General features: G+C 31.8%; 1 protein-coding gene across 1 annotated transcript; it reads left to right on the plus strand.

Moving 5' to 3' along the window:
• Positions 1-12,836: 12,836 nt before the first annotated feature.
• Positions 12,837-18,030, plus strand: LOC143080601 (uncharacterized). Its single transcript, XM_076256525.1, has 6 exons — positions 12,837-13,677; positions 14,082-14,269; positions 14,432-14,700; positions 15,527-15,607; positions 16,282-16,431; positions 17,279-18,030. The coding sequence occupies exons 1-6, from the start codon at positions 13,005-13,007 to the stop codon at positions 17,448-17,450; spliced, it is 1,533 nt and encodes a 510-aa protein (XP_076112640.1). The 5' UTR covers positions 12,837-13,004; the 3' UTR covers positions 17,451-18,030.
• The last annotated feature ends 1,394 nt before the right edge of the window (positions 18,031-19,424 follow it).

Below are 19,424 nucleotides of genomic sequence, written 5' to 3' on the forward strand. Positions count from 1 at the left end.
CCTATCTTCTTATTATTCATTTCAAAATTCTATCTCATAGATTTTTTTTTATTCTCTAAAATGTTTTTTTTCATGATCAATCTACGCAAATTTAGGCAATTTTCTGCGACTTATAGCTTGAAAAATAGCACGGTGACCCATCCTTTTCATTATATTTTTGAAAAGAGCATAGTAAAATCTTCATTTTGGCAAAGTATAAAAAAAACTCTATCTCGGGAAACATATACCTATGATCTAACTTAATAGCTTCAGTGTGAACAGCAACCCTCTATCAAGGAAATCATGGAAATACAAGCCCCGGAATATCGAATCAAGTTGAAGAAACATACTCCGTATGCAGTAGCCGCTGGAATGTTGATACAAAGAAATAGAAGGTTCCAATTGCAAATATTTTTTTTTGTCCTACAGTTTTGTTTATAAACCGACCCTCATTGTCAATTTCAAGATGTAAGTCGTGATATGAAACACATTTAACTGTATCTGTTGTACCATTCATCTCAAAAAAGCCTTAACGAATTTTCAAATTATTTGGCAACTGATATCTTAAAGTTTACACACAAAAAAGAAGAAAAAAAACATCGACATCAGAGCAGATACGCAACAATGCATTAGGAATTTGCAAATGTAGCTTAATATATTAAATGAGGAAATGTTTAAGTTGGAATTGAGTATATTAGGCCTAATGTTACATCAATGTAACCTGATCAACATTAGATGATATATTGAAGATAGTATGTTGATGTCATGAAATCATCAATTCAACATGACACAAAATGCAATAAACCCAAAAAATACATATATAGTCATAGTTGAGAAGCGATCATTATCTTCTTCAATACCCAGAGTGAAATTATAGTAAAGAATTTCCACAAACAGCAAATTTAACGCATAAAAGGTTTGTTTGTTTTTGATACTATGAATAAGCAAATCGATATGGATCTCTTATGATAATGTGACATAAAAATTTAGCAATTACTCTATAAATCCCTTACACTCTATTCGCGTTGGTGACAATTTGCATACTTAAATGCCTAAATAACTATTTTCCTAAAAAAGAAGGACACGAAATATCACTGCTCATAACATTCCTTGAAAGTGAAACCCAACTTAAACAACACAAAATTATGCTATTTTTTTATATTAAATCACGAGACGTCACTGCAAACACGCGCATATATATCAAACAACCAGCCAACGGAGAAAATGATTGCTACGTAAGAAAGAGAAAACACAGTATCAATAACGAGGATATGAAAAAATCATACAAGGAATGAAAATTTAACATACTTTTATAGAACATGTAATGTATTTTGTCCTCAGATAGGAGGATAATTAATCTCAACACGTTTTACTATTATCAAAATAAAAGTAATATAGTTGAATCGGAAATGTACTATTAACAAATAGTCTTCTTATCATCTTACAAAATTAAGAAGGACTTCATAAACTATTATATCAACTGTGAGAAAAATACTCCGTATGCAGGCGCCGCTGGAATGTTGCTAGATACAAAGAAAAGTTCACAGTTGGAAACTCAAATCATCTCTTTTTCGTTTAGGTTTTGCTTTCAATCGAAAATGATTGTCAATTTCTATATGTAAGTCAAGATGTGAGGCAGACTCAAATGTCTCTGTTGTATCTTTTATCTCACAATAGCCTAAACAAAAATTATCAAATTATTGGGCAACTGACATCTCATAGTCTATATACTCATAGAAATTTAAAAAAAAAACCAGAACAATAAAAACCAATATATTAAAAATTGAAAAATGTAGATGATCAAATTTTATTAGGAAATTTTACAAGTTGTAATAAAGGACATTAATTAGACCAATCACAACAAGTAGAAAAGGTGCGTTTAAAATTTGATACAGAACAATGTTTTCTCTGTTATATATCAGCTAGTTAATGAATTCGTTGTTAAAACATATACTCACATACATCTCAGAATATAAGGTTATATATAGACACCTTCAAAAACTATTAAAGATCAAAGGAAAGAGATAAACAAAAGAAAAATCACATATTAGATAAATTTATACTAGTTGCCAAAACTCTTGTAAAAAGTACATAATCTAGGTGTGAGAAAATCACTAGCACACATAGATAACAAAATCAAAATTAAGAATCCCTAATTACATATTTAATACAGGCAAGTAATGAGAATGAAAAATAAAATGTTAGCATATCATTTAAAACTGTTAATATGTGCAATGCTTGAGACAAGCATACATTACCAGATCGAAAGCAAAATAATGTATTCGTAAAAAGATTACACGTCAACATAGTAAATTGATAATTTGATCTAAGTCGTAACAGTTTTGATTTTAATCTCTGAACTCAGAATGTTAAACATAAAAGGCATTATAGGACCCGATAAGATCTTAGACTTAGCAAATCTTGTAGTTTATCACAAGACGGAAATTATTTCATCGAGATATCTATTTTTAGAATAAGAAATAAAACATAAGGACTTCCTAAAATAGACGAAACAAAAATAACACGACATTCTACGGTCAAGTTATAACAAGAATTTACCGTTATAGATAGCGGATATATTTAGGTTTTTCTTTTTGTATATCACCGAGAAGTGTCAGGATTGTTTACATGAAAGACCAACAGAAGGAAGGTCTTTCTTTAGGCAATCCTGACTACCCAATGTGTGTAATACGCTGATAAATGTCATTATCTGACAATTGTTCATGTCTGTCATAGTCCTTTTTTTGGCAAATTGTTTTGCTATACATAAGGCTGTTGTTTCTGTCAATTTAATTGTTTCATTTCTTCATGTCGAAACCTTTATAGATAACTATACGATATGAGTGTTTCATTGTTCAACGCCGTATGGTTGTCTATAATTGTTAATATTAACTTCATTTCAACTTGGTTGGATAGTTATCTAATTGACAATTATTACATTTGTATAACACATCTTCCTTTTTCATATTATTCTCTTTTGCTTGGCAAATGAGGATAGAACGTTCTATAATTTTAGCTCTTACACCTGTGTGTTAATGGAACTAGTATTTCAAACTAACAAACAAAGTGAAGGAGTAAAATGAAATTGCTTAGAACAGAGTTCTCAGGGATATTTGATATTGAAACTTGTATGGAAAACCTCCTATTTGCAACAATACACGATTGCTATAATTTACAATTGATGTTTCAACAAAATAAAGTTTGTATAAAAATCGGGATAAATGACACAGCTAATTATTCTATGCCTTGAAAAAAAATTCATTAAAACTTGGTATCGTTCGGATTCTTTCTTCAAAATTATTACCTATCGTTTTGTTAGGGAAACAAACTCCATTAGGTATATAATCTATATAATCATAAAAAGGAAGTCATTGGAACAGATGTCCGGAGACTAACTCATAGATAAAAGTTGTATACATTTCAGTGTTATTTTTCTTGTCACAAACCTATACCAAGTTATTAATAAAAACAAAATTGAATTGAATCGATTCTATAATGAATTTTATCTCGACCAATGGAATATAACAAAATGTTGCAAGAGAAACGCAGACTGAGCAAAAAGTCATAACAACAACAACACTACTTTATTTTAAGAGGTTTACACAGTTAGCTATATAAAAATAACATAACTTAATGTGTTTTTGCCACTTAAAATTGTTATTAAAGACACAGATACAGCCAAAAGAGTACTAAAAAATACAGTGTATGACAAAAGAATGTCAACAGTTACTACGGTTACTAAAGACAAATATACTTTACAAATATACTTTATTTTTATACATACAGAAAGTGTTATATGTGTAATCCTCGGTTATGCGATAAAGAACGTGTGCCGTGAATATGGTTTATAATAACTTGAAGATATCATATATAACTTATATACTTCGTTTACATTTTAGCCTAACAATATTAAATCTGATAATTTCCGCCTGTTAAAGTTTTTCTTCTCTCAGCGGGATTCAAACCATTGTGTCTGTGACATGTGGCAACACCAAGCTGTTTTGATAATTGCTGTCTTTGGTGTCAATACTGCGAGTCTCTAACGAAATCTAGATTATAGTTTGATAAAAGATATGTAAACACCTTTAGAGTTGTTTGTTATACTCTAAAAGCCGCTAAAAATCAAAATCAATACATTCTGATGAATAGAAGCGGTAAAGTCGCATTTGAAGCAATTTATACTCATGCAAATGCATCATGTATGATATATGATCTCAATACGTATTTATCGATCTACTACATAAATTTTTATATCAAAATATTGTTCTATGTATGAATCTCCCACTGAAATTAATGACAAATTAAACTAGAGGCTCTAAAGAGCATGTGTCGCTCACCTTGGTCTATGTGAATATTAAACAAAGGAAGCAGATGGATTCATGACAGAATTGTGTTTTGGTGATGGTGATGTGTTTGTACATCTTACTTTACTGAACATTCTTGCTACTTACAATTATATCTATCTATAATGAACTTGGCCCAGTAGTTTCAGTGGAAAATGTTAGTTAAAATTTACAAATTTTATGAAAATTGTTAAAAATTGACTACAAAGGACAATAACTCCTTAGGGGTCAATTGACCATTTCCGTCATGTTGACTTATTTGTAAATCTTACTTTGCTTAACATTATTGATGTTTACAGTTTATCTCTATCTATAATAATATTCAAGATAACAACCAAAAAACAGCAAAATTTCCTTAAAATTACCAATTCAGGGGCAGCAACCCAACAACAGGTTGTCAGATTCATCTGAAAATTTCAGGGCAGATAGATCTTGACCTGATAAACAATTTAACCCCTATGTCAGATTTGCTCTAAAGGCTGCGGTTTCAGAGTTATAAGCCAAAAACTGCATTTTATCCCTATGTTCTATTTTTAGCCATGGCGGCCATCTTGGTTGGTTGGCCAGGTCACCGGACACAATTTTTAAACTAGATACCCTAATAATGATTGTGGCCAAGTTTGGTAAAAATTGGCCCAGTAGTTTCAGAGGAGAAGATTTTTGTAAAAGCTAACGACGGACGACGACGGACGACGGACGACGGACGACGGACGCCAAGTGATGAGAAAAGCTCACTTAGGATCCAAAATATGACAATGAATTTAAATGTTACTGAGAGACATCCAGTAGAAAAAGAGTGAAGGACAAAATCATGACGAAAGTTGAGTAATGCAGGGAATCAGCCTTTTTTGCAAGTCAATGCATAACAAATGAACTCTTCCAATATAAGTCTTTAAATAATGTCCAAAAATTGGGTTTTAATTGATACACCAAGCTGTTTTTGATAATTGCTGTCTTTGGGGTCAATACTGCGAGTATATCCGAGACTCGTTTGAAATTCCTCACACTTATCTAAAAACGAACCGCTTGCTTTTTCTATCCATATGTACATGATATTCAAGGTACTTAAGATTTAAACTCTCGCAGGCAAAGTTGACCTAAGATGGATTTGGCTCTTTTATATTCAACAGTTACTATACAGGTTCCTATAAATCCGTTGCTTTCAAATATTAGGCTTGGATCCTTCCATCCTGATGAAGTAAAAATCGGACGCATGAAATTAACAACGTTTTGTCTTCACATTTTACAGCACTTGGTCGATACCTATACTGGTGGACTATCAAACCGTGAGAGTATCATCAGCTCAGTAGTCAGCACTCACAGGAACTTGTCTCAGATTTTCCCCCTATATATCTGTATATAGGAAAAAAAATTCCAAGACAAGTGCCTGTGGCAGCACTTCAGTATTGACATGATTTCTAAAAAATTGTAAGAAACTAAGGTTTCCATGCAAAGTTGACCTGATTATTGTGCTTCGGACGCAGGACAATCATAACCTTATGTTTTCAATTATGTAAAAACATATGGACAAATTATTCCCCATGTGTACCTTTGATATATATAAATAGATTTGAACTGCAAAATCAAACGATCTAGTTTAATTAGTCAGGCATTGGAATCAAATCGTTGAAGTCAGATTCGTGCACTCCAAAAGTAAGCTTAACCTTTTTACATCCGTGAATTTTATATTATATTTTCAAAAGTTTGTCTTCTGTCGTGTTTGACAAATGGGTTAGATTAAATTCAATCAGCCATTAATATTTCATGATTTCCATTCCAGTTATATTTAGCCTAAGAATTCCAGTTTTTATTGTTATATTTGTGTCTCTATAGATATTTAGTTAGTGATTAATACTCACACTACTGATACTTTATGGCAGCCAACATATAATTTAAAACATTTGATTTGATTATAGATTAGTAATTGAATACAACTTTCACTTTCGATTCTGTACTGAATTTCCGTATAATGTATAATTCCCTTCCTGTTTTGACTACTTTCCAGAAATAGTATAAGATTTCACTTCTGGTATACCTGTCAGTTAATGTCACTTGGTTTATTTCCTGTTTATTTTGATGGACACATCTTGCTTTTCTGAGAAAATTAAGGGTGTTTAAAATCAACAAGAAATAAACAAAGATAGCAGACTGATTCAAAAACAATTAATATATAAGGTTTTATTTTTGATACAAATTATTAGCTATTGCCACTTTTTTGTCGTCTGGTGTTATCGTTCAGGTTTAAAAATACAAAAGGCCCTTCAAACTAGTACAGTCAAACTAAGATTTAACCTCAAACTAATTGCAACAGAAAATGTTTTAGTTCTTATCCATGTTATCTGAGGTTCTTATCTATAGCCTTATGCCCTTAATAAACACAGAAAAAAGTCCCATAAAATCTAACTTGAGGAAAACTCAAAATCAGCATTTTTAATGTACTATGGAAATTAACATTGGCAGGGAGATAACTCTGCAAAAATGAGTCTTGTTTTGTCAGTTTTTGGAAATTTTCTTGACATTTATGTAAAGTATGATACTTTGATGGGGTTATTAGTTATAAACCGAAGTGTTATGGGTAGTTTTTTTGTGTGCATTTTTCATTTAAGAAATTGCAAATTTGAAGCTTTGTGACCATTTTGAAAACATAATGTGAAAATTTGGTATTGTTTATATCTGTATATTATATTTTTTTAGCATCTTACTTGTCTAAAGAAACTTTAAACCACAACAAGAAGAATACATGCTTAATTATTTTTATCAAATTTGAGATTCTTTACATTGACATGTTGAAAAATTCAATAAATGGTCAACTAATGAATTGCGACATCTAAATTATAGTTTGATAAAAGATATGAAAACACCGTTAGAGTTGTTTGTTATACTCTAAAAGCCGCTAAAAATCAAGAATCAATACATTCTGATGAATAGAAGCGGTAAAGTTATTATTTTGTATCAATTTGTATTGATATTTCTGCCTTTTTTGCCCGAGTTGTGTACATTTTCAATGCAATTCTCCATAGAATGTAAATGGTGATTTTTTAGTCTTCCTCAAGTAAGATTTTATGGGACTTTTTTTTGTGTATATTTGGGGTATAATGCTAAATATTAAAACATAAAAATCTTTTGTTGCATTTACTTTCAGGTTAGGGTCAAATTAAATTATTGATGCTAGATTGACTAGACTGTTTATAAGATTTTAAAATTTCATTGAAAAAGTAGTGCATATAAGTCCACAGAAAGACGTACATACCACTGTATTCGGACACATCATTCTAATCGTCTTTGATTTTACTTCTAAATGCCGTGTGCTTATCGGGAAAGCAGAAAATATTATGTTCCAGGTTTGTTTAAAAGGAGGTTGATCTGACAAGGGATCGAACCTATAAATTGTCCGTCGCATTTGAAGCAATTTATACTCATGAAAATGCATCATATATGATATATGATCTCAATACGTATTTATCGATCTACTACATAAATTTTTATATCAAAATATTGTTCTATGTATGAATCTCCCACTGAAATTAATGACAAATTAAAAAAAGGATCCAAAATATGACAATGAATTTAAATGTTACTGAGAGACATCCAGTAGAAAAAGAATGAAGGACAAAATCATGATGAAAGTTGAGTAATGCAGGGAATCAGCCTTTTTGCTAGTCAATGCATAACAATTGAACTCTTCCAATATAAGTCTTTAAATAATGACCAAAAATTTGGTTTTAATTGACATGGATATTTGTTGTAACGGATTTTTTATACGACCGCAAAAATTGAAAATGGTTTGGTCGTATAAACATGGTACATTGTTTTATAAATATACATTAGTGTGTCTTTCTTTTCTCTTCGTTGTAATCATTGATTTAATTGTATTCAAATGATTGTAATCATTTCGTAATCATTTGTACCAAATTTAACTTGTGATTATTCTGCCTGTAATGGGCGTCTTTAATTTACAATAAAATATATTTGATTTTTGATTTGATTTATTGGTATTACTTCATTGGTGTCTGCGTCGTCGTCGTCCGAAGACATTTGGTTTTCGCACTATAACTTTAGTATAGGTAAATAGAAATCTATGAAATTAAAACAAAAGGTTTATGACCACAAAATGACAGGTTGGGATTGATTTTGGGAGTTTTGGTCCAAACAGTTTAGGAATTAGGGGCCAAAAAGGACCCAAATTAGCATTTTCTTTGTTTTCGCACTATAACTTTAGTTTAGGTAAATAGAAATCTATGAAATTTTGACACAAGGTTTATGACCACAAAAGGAAGGTTGGGATTGATTTTGGGAGTTTTGGTTCCAACAGTTTAGGAATTAGGGGCCAAATAAAGGGCCCAAATAAGCATTATTATTGGTTTTCGCACAATGACTTTAGTATAAATAAATAGAAATCAATGAAATTTAAACACAAGGTATATGACCACAAAAGGAATGTTGGAATTGATTTTGGGAATTGAGACAGGATTGATTTTGGGAATTGAAACAGTTTAGGAATTAGGGACCAAAAAGGGGTCCAAAATAAGCATTTTTCTTGGTTTTCGCACCACAACTTTAGTATAAGTAAATAGAAATCTATGAAATTCAAACACAAGGTTTTTGACGATAGAAGGAAGGTTGGGATTGATTTTGGGAGTTTTCTTCTAAACAGTTTAGGAATAAGGGAGCCAAAGGGTCCAAAATTAAACTTTGTTTAATTTCATCAAAACTTGAATAATTGGGGTTCTTTGATATACCGAATCTAACTGTGTATGTAGATTCTTAATTTTTGGTTCCGTTTTCAAATTGGTCTACATTAAGGTCCAAAGGGCCCAATATTAAACTTAGTTTGATTTTAAAAAAAATTGAATCCTTGGGGTTCTTTGATATGCTGAATCTAAAAATGTACTTAGATTTTTTATTATTGGCCCAGTTTTCAAGTTGGCCCAAATCGGGGTCCAAAATTTTTAAACTTTGTTTGATTTCATTAAAAATTGAATAATTGGGGTTCTTTGATATGCCAAATCTAACTGTGCATGTAGATTCTTAATTTTTGGTCCTGTTTTCAAATTGGTCTACATTCAGGTCAAAAGGGTCCAAAATTAAACTTAGTTTGATTTTAACAAAAATTGAATTCTTGGGCTTCTTTGATATGCTGAATCTAAACATGTACTTAGAATTTTGATTATGGGCCCAGTTTTCAAGTTGGTCCAAAGCAGGATCCAAAATTATTATTTTAAGTATTGTGCAATAGCAAGAAATTTTCAATTGCACAGTATTCAGCAATAGCAAGAAATCTTCAATTGCACAGTATTGTGCAATAGCAAGAAATATTCAATTGCACAGTAATGCGCAATAGCAAGAAATCTTCCATTGCACAGTATTGTGCAATAGCAAGTATTTTCAATTGCACAGTATTGCGCAATAGCAAGACATATCTAATTGCATAATATTGCGCAATAGCAAGAAATTTTCAATTGGAGTTATCTTCCTTTGTCCAGAATAGTAGTTGAATCAACTTAAATTATTGTTTTATACAATATACAATGTATATTCACTTTAACTACCAACTGATAAATTAAAACATTCTTTACTATTCAGTGATAACAAGCACTTTATTACATTTTAATATTTTATGATGTATTTAAATGAGTAGTTATTGTTGCAAACTCAATTATAAATTTGGATTGAAATCAGTTTTGAATAAGGGAAAGGGACATGTATAAAAAAAAATGAGTTTGGGGGTGGGGGTTGTTCAATTTTTCTCATTTTAGATTTCGTAAATAAAAAGAAAATTTCTTCAAACATTTTTTTGAGAGGATAAATATTCAACAGCATAGTGAATTGCTCAAAGGCAAACAAATTTTTTCAAGTTCATTAGATCACATTCATTCTGTGTCAGAAATCTATGCCGTGTCAACTATTTAATCACAATCCAAATTTAGAGCTGAATCCAGCTTGAATGTTGTGTCCAGTCCATACTCGCCCCAACCGTTCATGGTTCAACCTCTGCGGTCGTATAAAGCTGCGCCCTGCGGAGCATCAGGTTTTCTATTGCGTTTTGGATTTGAGCATCACGGAAGTGACCATCATCGTCGGAGTGCGTATCTGGTGCCATTATTGTTATTGAAGATTCACATATTATTTAAATTTCCAATCATCTACAGTATCAAAACTGCTGTTAATAATTATAATAACATCATACATTTAGGGTTTATGCCAAACATTTGATTGTGACCCTCAACATGCCTCTGCCCAAGTTTATACTACAAACTAGATATTTATCTCAACTTAGCAATTCCTTAAAGAGATGTATAACTCAACTAAAAAAATTGTCGTCATAAGATTACTAGGAAGAAAGACTCCAGTACAAACTGCACAAGATTGCAGGCCGCCTTTACGATAAATCGATCTTTGAATGAATCAGCTTCTAAACTTACAAGTGACATTTAGGTTCTATCCCCAATTCAACTTGTCTACTTCCCATGATAAATTAAATATTGTTACGGTTATGGAATATTCTTGGATAGTTACCCGTTGAACTGAATATGAATCTGATATCACATGACATATCATTAATGCATTATCCTCACGGTCTACGTGCGTATTCTAGTTTTTAGTTCGTGTAACTGAGATTAGTTTTAAACGAATGTTTGTCTGTTCTTGCTACAATTGATTGTAATATGTAAATTAAACATCGTTTACTACCTTTGTTTTTGATAAAGTTCTATTTTTCTCTAGAGATTTTCTTGCAAGGCAGACAAAATGTCAGATGGAGATACTGAAACAGACGACAAGTATGATCGATCTGATGTATTCACAGACTCTGACAACAACGCCTTTTGGGATGATTGGGATAAATATACTGGACACTTTATTGATCATAACGATAAAGAGTTAAATGAGAAAACACAAGATGACAAGTATGTACCTCTGTATGGAAATAAAACGAAATGCTGCAACGACTCGAGCTCTTCGGATGAAGATATACAAAATGGGTCTTCTTCGCTAACTGATGAAGAATTTTCCGATGAAATTGAAACCTGTGAACCTTTTCAACACGAGAAAGAGGGAACTTCAAAACCAAATAAACAAAGACAACCATTAAAAAGAGCATTAAAGAGGGTTATATGTTACGAAAGAAAATCTTCAAAAGGAAAATCGAATACGAAATTAACAAAACTTGAAGAACAATATAAAGTTCTCAAAAAAGAAGTAGACAGCATTACCAAATTTAAGCAATACATGATACAATACTGTAGAAATAAACAGCAACAATGTGATGTCAATACAAATCTGGACAAAAATTTGAAAAGGCATATTTTTTTCGATAAATCCCGAATAAATAGGAACAGAAAATGTTTTAGAGAGGTTGAAGAAATGACAATGACGGGAAGATTTAATGAAGTTACTGAATTAAGACAACCAGAGATGACTTTGAAAAAAAGTCTGTTCGTGCAAAATATAAAAAGCGAGAGTGAACATGAACTTCGTCTACTACGTGTATTAAACTATCCTAATATTGGGCAGTCCATTAATATGGTTTGCAATATGAAAACATGTCGACAAATTGAAAGATATCTGTACTCGATAGTCAGCAACAACCAACACGATGAAAACCATCCTTACAACCACCAGCAGGCAGTTTTACACCACGTCAGTTGTGATCAGAAATTGATTGCCGTTGATACTCAAATTGAAGCGGTAATATCAGCTGAACAAGCCATTGTTGATACTCAAGTTGAAGCGGTAATATCAGCTGATCAAGCCATTGTTGATCTCAACCAATTAGTTCGATCTGATTGGTATGACATCAATGTGTGTGAATGCTCAAAAGATCGAATGATATTTGAATCAGCGATTTTCATAGACAAGCGTCAGTCTAATGGTGTAATAATAATATTTCGAATTAGACAGTATTCGTCTGGTAAGATTGAATATGACTTGACATGGAACATAATCCAAACAACCCAGAACGCTTCTAGCACACATGCAGTAATCAGTACTTGTAGAGGCATTAGGGGGATACAGTACGGTACAAACGCGCCTGTGGAAATTGGTTCTGTTTTTCATTTTCTACAGCTCCTAGAACCGACGAATGAAGCTAATGACCCACCAAACAGTTATCATACAGGACAGATTGCTGTACCAACACTTTTGCAACTCGATATTTTAAAGTCACACAAGAATGCAATAAATTTAGTTGCCCAACCAAAACAGAACCAAACCAGACCAGTTCATTTGGAAGAATGCAACAGCAATTCTACTCACTGTACATTCATCCCTAGTTTCATAATGCATATGCGTGGACAGAATGAAATTGTTACCACAAAAGGAGCATTGAGTGAACGTTACAGTTATGAACAAAAAACTTTGAAAGCCTATACTATGTTGAAGTTCTCGAGAAAATATAATAAAGAAAGGAGTACCGACCATATTAATTTCAAAATATCTACTGCGAATCAAAATGATTCTAAACAGTTAACTGATATACTACCATTTGTAATCCAACCAGTGAAAATTAACAAAAGATGCCGATCCCAAGCCAGTAGCCAAGACTTTACCAATGAAAGCAGCACCTACAAAACGTTCCAGAAATTTAACCATCAAACTACAGACACGCACACAACTAGGAAAAACCACAAAAGAAACAAAGCAGGCAAATTAAAAACATCCAAACACCAAATTGCTGATTGCTCAATGAGTAGAGTAGCAGGGGCATTGTTACTAATCTCTAAAGATAAACCAAAAATTTTGAAGACTCTACGACCATGGTGGTACAAAACAAGTAAGAAGCAAAATTACAGAAGCCCAAACTTCAAAATGAAAAGACCGCGCAATAGTCCATCAAAGAAGCAACTAAACTTAGCAAGAAAATATATATTACACAGGAAAGAAACCCATGTTTTCTTCACCAGAAATCAAACACTAGATACGAAAAAAAGCCGCTTCCTTATGTTGAAAAAAGGGTCACCTTATGTGAAACGACATAAAGATCAGTCATCAAGGCTTCACAAAGTAAACAATAATAAAGGAAACGCATGCCATGTCAATAGCAAAATAAATACCAATATTAGTAATGAAAATCAGTATTTTATGAGCTTTGGCTGTGCAAATGAAGACGTTTACGATACATGCATATTTGAAGAAGATCTTTGTCTTTATGAGGATGGAAATGTTGATGAGACCGTTCAGGACTCAATTCAAGTTAAAGGAATTTTTCCAACCGGAATAGAAGAAAGCACCGAAATTCACACAATTCACGATAGACTTCCTCACCAATCCCCATCAATTAGGGTGCATATTGTACAGCCGACAATGGAGCAAGAAGAAAGATCAGAAATATGTACAACATTAACATCATTTGACAAAAGTAAGCACTATTTAAATAAAAGAATTATTTACATGTTATGCCTGAAAAACTACCCAAACAAACAACCAACATTAATTTTGCATTCTATTACATTCATTTGAGTTAATTTAAGTAAATCACAGTATATATACGAATTTATACAAATGATTATAGTCAAGAAAAAAACAAAACAGAAATGATGCATACATGTTCAACTTAAAGGGTTTCCTCTCACCAATATGTTCAAGATCCTTAATATTGTTAATTGTAAACGTTATAACAAAGGATAAATTATCTTGTCGTAATTGTCAGTGTTTATATCACTAACTACAATGCATGAAAGATTATAAAATATGCCATAAGATTTTAGTAGTTCCATTTAAGAAAATAAATTCTAACAATAATTATTAAATTTTAAATTTCAGGTAGAGCTCCAAATAGTCATCCTTTTAAAGTTAATTTCCGGATACCTTTAGCAGGTGGAACCAGTTCACATATTGTCCTGAAAAATACATGTTCTGTTGATGGATTTCTGCTGATGATTTATGTTTTATTGGAGGAAAATCTAACAATAAGAACACAGTTTGAACATTCCGAACATGATTTGCACAAGGTTTGTAGACTTTACTTTTTAGAAACTCATTTTTTCTATTTTCTATTTTGTTCAAATTTAGTGATATAAAAGTATAGTAGATAATTTTTCATCATCACAAAACCTTAAATTAAAATGGAAAGATATATAAAAAGTACAGATATAGCATGAAACATCTTTTAGATATACCATCAAATATGGAAGAAGTTCACAGAAGGGAATTTTGGAGATGGCAAAATTGCATGGGGTAAATATGGAGGTTACATAGAAGATCTCGAGGCAAATGGTGCGAGAACAGACAAAATAATAGATATTATTGGAAGGGAAAATGAGAGAATATTTTGTGTGCTCGCCAAACATAGATTTCCTCTCCGTGTACACTGCTCACTTGTTGGTGATGTTTATTTCACTACACAACTGTACAACGTTTTACCCTTGTATGAAGTTCAAGGGTAAGTTTATAGTTTAGTTTTAACATATTTCTTTATAGTGGATTGGGAACTTATATTAATTCCTTTCCACTTTGCGGGTGCGAGTGCTGCCTTGTAATGGCATTAGCATTATTCGAAATCTACAAGAGTGTCTTTTACGTGCAAGTTTATAAATTTGACATCTATTGATATGAAAGTAGCATTGAAGACAAGATTTGAAAGACAATCGCATTTAAGTCTTACCACATGTTTCAGATATAAACGAAAACACAGTACAGTTATGACATACACCTCTATGTTAACTATTATGAGTTGAACAAAATATTGAGATCCCTTTTATTTCACTATCGATTTAAACTGTGAAAACAAAGGAAATAATTTTACCAGATTTTAACATCTCGACAGACGTCTCGTCAATGCAACTAGACCAAGACAGAACAACTGATATCATTGTAAAACTTTATACTAATAATATATATTACTTAGAATTTATAAAATAGACGTAAAAGTGAGGTTATCTCAGGTAGAAACATGTTTGATATATTTTCTATATAATTATTTTGAATGTTGGATGCTAGTTTGAATAATGCTTAACTGTTAAGAATTAAGACAATGGTTTGAAAGTAAATATGGAGTATGTGACTTTTCGTTTTGAGGTAACCTTTCGTAACCTTCAATCATATTAAGTGAAATATAGTAAAAATATGATCACTCTACAAAAATTGTCTCGTCACAGAATCGTCATTCTGTACCAGATTTTGGATAATATTCATATTTCTCGATAATGAAAAATTTCATTTATCCATTAAATTGGTAGAAATAAAGATGTTGTATTTTCTATTGACAGAGAACCTTTATATGACACAATTAAAAGAGCTATCAACAAGTTTCTGAGAGGAGATGATTTGCCCTGTTACAGAACTCATGAGTAGGCGCATTTTACATTAGATTTAGATAAGGTGTCCTGTTATGATCGTCAAAACACCCTGATTCATATATTACTGGAAATTCTTTTGGCACACAGAGAGAGAGAGAGCGAGAGAGAGAGAGAGAGAGAGAGAGAGAGAGAGAGAGAGAGAGAGAGAGAGAGAGAGAGAGAGAGAGAGAGAGAGAGAGAGATCAGCTAATGTTATTTAATTTTTTCGTAATTTTTTTTTCATCTTCATGCATTGTCATTGAACAGCTTTGTCTTATAATTGGAGTCTTTAAAAGTACACACCCATTTTAAATAAAGGCAATAGTAGTATACTGTTGTTCGAAACTCATAAATCGATAAAAAAAAATCCGAGTTACAAACTGAAACTGAGGGAAACGCATTAAATATAAGAAGAGAGCAATGACACAACATTAAAATGTAATACACACAGAAACGAACATTAGACAAAATCCGATGAGAATAACAAATATAACCCATTGTAATAGATACATAATAAATACATAATTGAATCTATAAATGTTCCTCATGAAGTTAAATTCAGATTAGTATTGAATCAATAAATTATGTACTTTGTTTTCGAATTTAGTAACACTTCTAAAAATACTAGAGTCAGTGTCCTTGTGTAGTTTGTACACGTAGATATATCATTTGATGTCTCTTTTTAGAAACATCAAAGAAAAGTGCAGAGGAAATTCGGTTCAAACATTGGTAGAACCGCCACTAATTTTGCCAATCAATCTGTTCTTCTTGAATTATGGTAAAAAGAAATATTCAAGCAATGAAATTCCTGAAATAGTGGAATCCAATGAACACAGGTAACTTATATATAGTTCGTATAAAGTAGAAGATTGAGTAAATGAACTGAACAATATAAACAAATTCTGCTTAAACCGGTGCAAGTCTGTCTTAAAATTGCAGTGAGGTGATAGTTGATTTGCTCTGTGTAGAATGTGTTGAATGTAGCGCTTTGGGATGGTGAACTTAAATAAAAGCGCAGTTCTGTTTCTTTTATGTTTTTCGCTCTGCATCAACTGATTTTGTGTCATGGATCCCCCCCCCCCCCCGCCCCCGCATTATCTACTAGTATATAGCTGAAGCAACGGATAACGATATACTATTTTTATGCCCCACCTACGATAGTAGAGGGGCATTATGTTTTCTGGTCTGTGCCTCCGTTCGTCCGTCCGCTTCAGGTTAAAGTTTTTGGTCAAGGTAGTTTTTGAAGAAGTTGAAGTCCAATCAACTTGAAACTTAGTACACTTGTTCCCCATGATATGATCTTTCTAATTTTAATGCCAAATTATAGTTTTGACTCCAATTTCATGGTCCACTGAACATATAAAATGATAGTGCGTAGTTCAGGTTAAAGGTAGTTTTTGATGAAGTTAAAGTTACATCAACTTGAAACTTAGTACACATGTTCCCTATGATATGATCTTTTTAATTTTAATTCCAAATTAAAGTTTTGACACCGATTTCACGGTCCACTGAACATAGAAAATGATAGTACGAGTGGGGCATTCGTGTACTATGGACACATTCTTGTTATTCTTCCTTAAAAGCTTGTTTATTGAGTCAGCCTCAAATGAAGAAATGAATTGTAATCCCATAAGCAGAAAAATATTTAAAAAAAATTCTACTTCAAGTAATTCTTTTTTTTAGGTATGAGCTTTACATGGTCCGTTTCTTCATCGAAGGAGTAAAACATTTTGTTGACAAGATAAAGATTTATGGATCATGGGCATTGTATGATGATTGTCGAGAAAAACTGTATCATTTTGATGTAGATCCCGAATACGTCCAATTGTCCAGTTGCTATTTTGTAAAAGTATAGGATTGCGTATACATTGAATAGAAGTGGGGCATTTAAAGACGTTCGCATCCGTATCCGATACGTTAGATGTCTTCCGTTCATTAAGGTTCATGTGGACCCTTTGGCTAAAATGGCTGCCTTTTCACCATAAAATTTACTCTGGGTACAGACAAACCTGCGCATCTGGAAAGATTTAATGCAGCCATTTTAGACAAAGGGTCCACATGAACACTATACACTCTTTTTATTACACGCTGGATAATATACAATTATTCACCCGTTTTTTTTATCTATTCAGGCATGAATTTGAATAATAATGCAGATATAGTTAATGATTGAGTCAAACACTGTGATATAAATTACGAGAACAGGTGAAAAATAGAGAACAAATAGGGAAAGGGTGATGGAAATTTTTGTTCTCTTTCATTTTTGAAATTTCCAAAAAAAAAAGTAATGCCTGCTAATTTGTAAATGTATTAATATAGGTATCAGTCATTAATTCGATTCTGCTGATGTTGAATGATTCATCTCCATTTATTAGTAAATATAAAGTATGCGTAGAATTATTGTTAACGTTAACTTTATTTGTTTTATAATTCAACTTCACGCCTTGGTACATGTAGTTGTAATGATTTAAATATCGGGTGTTAAAACATATACCTTTTGCTGTTGTCTTCTCTATGGTCGGGTTGTTGTCTCTTTAACACATTCCCCATTTCCATTCTCAATTTTACAGGTATATTATGATAGATTGATACGAAAAAAAACGTGATTGCTAGATGTATGTAAATGTTATCTTCTGTTGTTGTCCATGTTTTCATAATTGCATAATTATATGCACTGTAAATATATATCATAGAAACATAACTTTGAGAGCAATAAATGTAATAATAGATATAAGAAGTCACGTTTTTCACTCACGGGAAGCAAGTATATAAACTATTAAACAATTATTAAAAAACAATTCATGTATTAAAAATGAAATAGACCAAAAAATGTCATCATCCTTTCACTTTTTTCCAACTCTTTTCCCTATTCTCGATGATTGCTAAAAGTATTTTAAGTATAACCAGTAGATGCGTTCAGATACGTCAACGTATCAGATACAGATACAATACGTCTTTAAATATCCCAATTCTATTACTCGATTTATTTCACTTGACTGGGCGGAGTTTAACCGGTTCGCTCATAATAAACCAGTCCATCTATAGATAGGTGTTTTAGGATAAACTCATCAATGAAGTGTCCAGTCATTATTTTGTAAATTCCTTTGATGACACTGATAGGTTATTAGAAATCAGTAATAATTATAACGGTAATCATCCTTATCACACACATCTTCAAATAGACTGTCCTTATTCAAATTAAAACATAGAGATGTTAGAGTTATACAAGCATGGTCCGGTTTTTAATTTGTATTACGTTCAAGATTGTTTTAGAAAATTAGGATACATTGATAAAATTCATTTTATATCTTACTGATGAAGAAAATCTGCTACTTGAAATATATCTATACTAGTTTAAACTTTGTACTATAATACATATAGTATAAATACATATTTGTTTTGTAGACTGATGTTTGTCTTTTCGACGTTTTGCTCTTTTTAGGAGAGAGCGGGGGTCCATAGATTTTTATCAGTCTTTCTTAGACTTGTTAGTTTTGATTTATCTTGTGGTTTCTTCTGTATTGTTGTCTCTTTTAACATTCATCATTTTTCCATTCTTATGATTTAGAAGAGAATGGGTATGAAAGTTGTGAAATCAGAATAAAAATTCTTAAATCCTTAAATTTTATGAATCTAAATAATCGTACGAAACCATTTCGGTTACTTTCTGCAGACACTGCTGTTATTTTTACAGATTCGAAAAGACTTTATAAAAGTATTGAAATCGTTTGAAATTATTGTTATTTTTGGAAATAAAAAAGTGGTGATTTAGAAAAGCTTCAGGAAAAATATTTCAACAGAATGATTATAGCTATATAGGTACTTTGTT

Source organism: Mytilus galloprovincialis, chromosome 6 (genome assembly GCF_965363235.1).
Source record: "Mytilus galloprovincialis chromosome 6, xbMytGall1.hap1.1, whole genome shotgun sequence".
Lineage (NCBI taxonomy): Eukaryota > Metazoa > Mollusca > Bivalvia > Mytilida > Mytilidae > Mytilus > Mytilus galloprovincialis.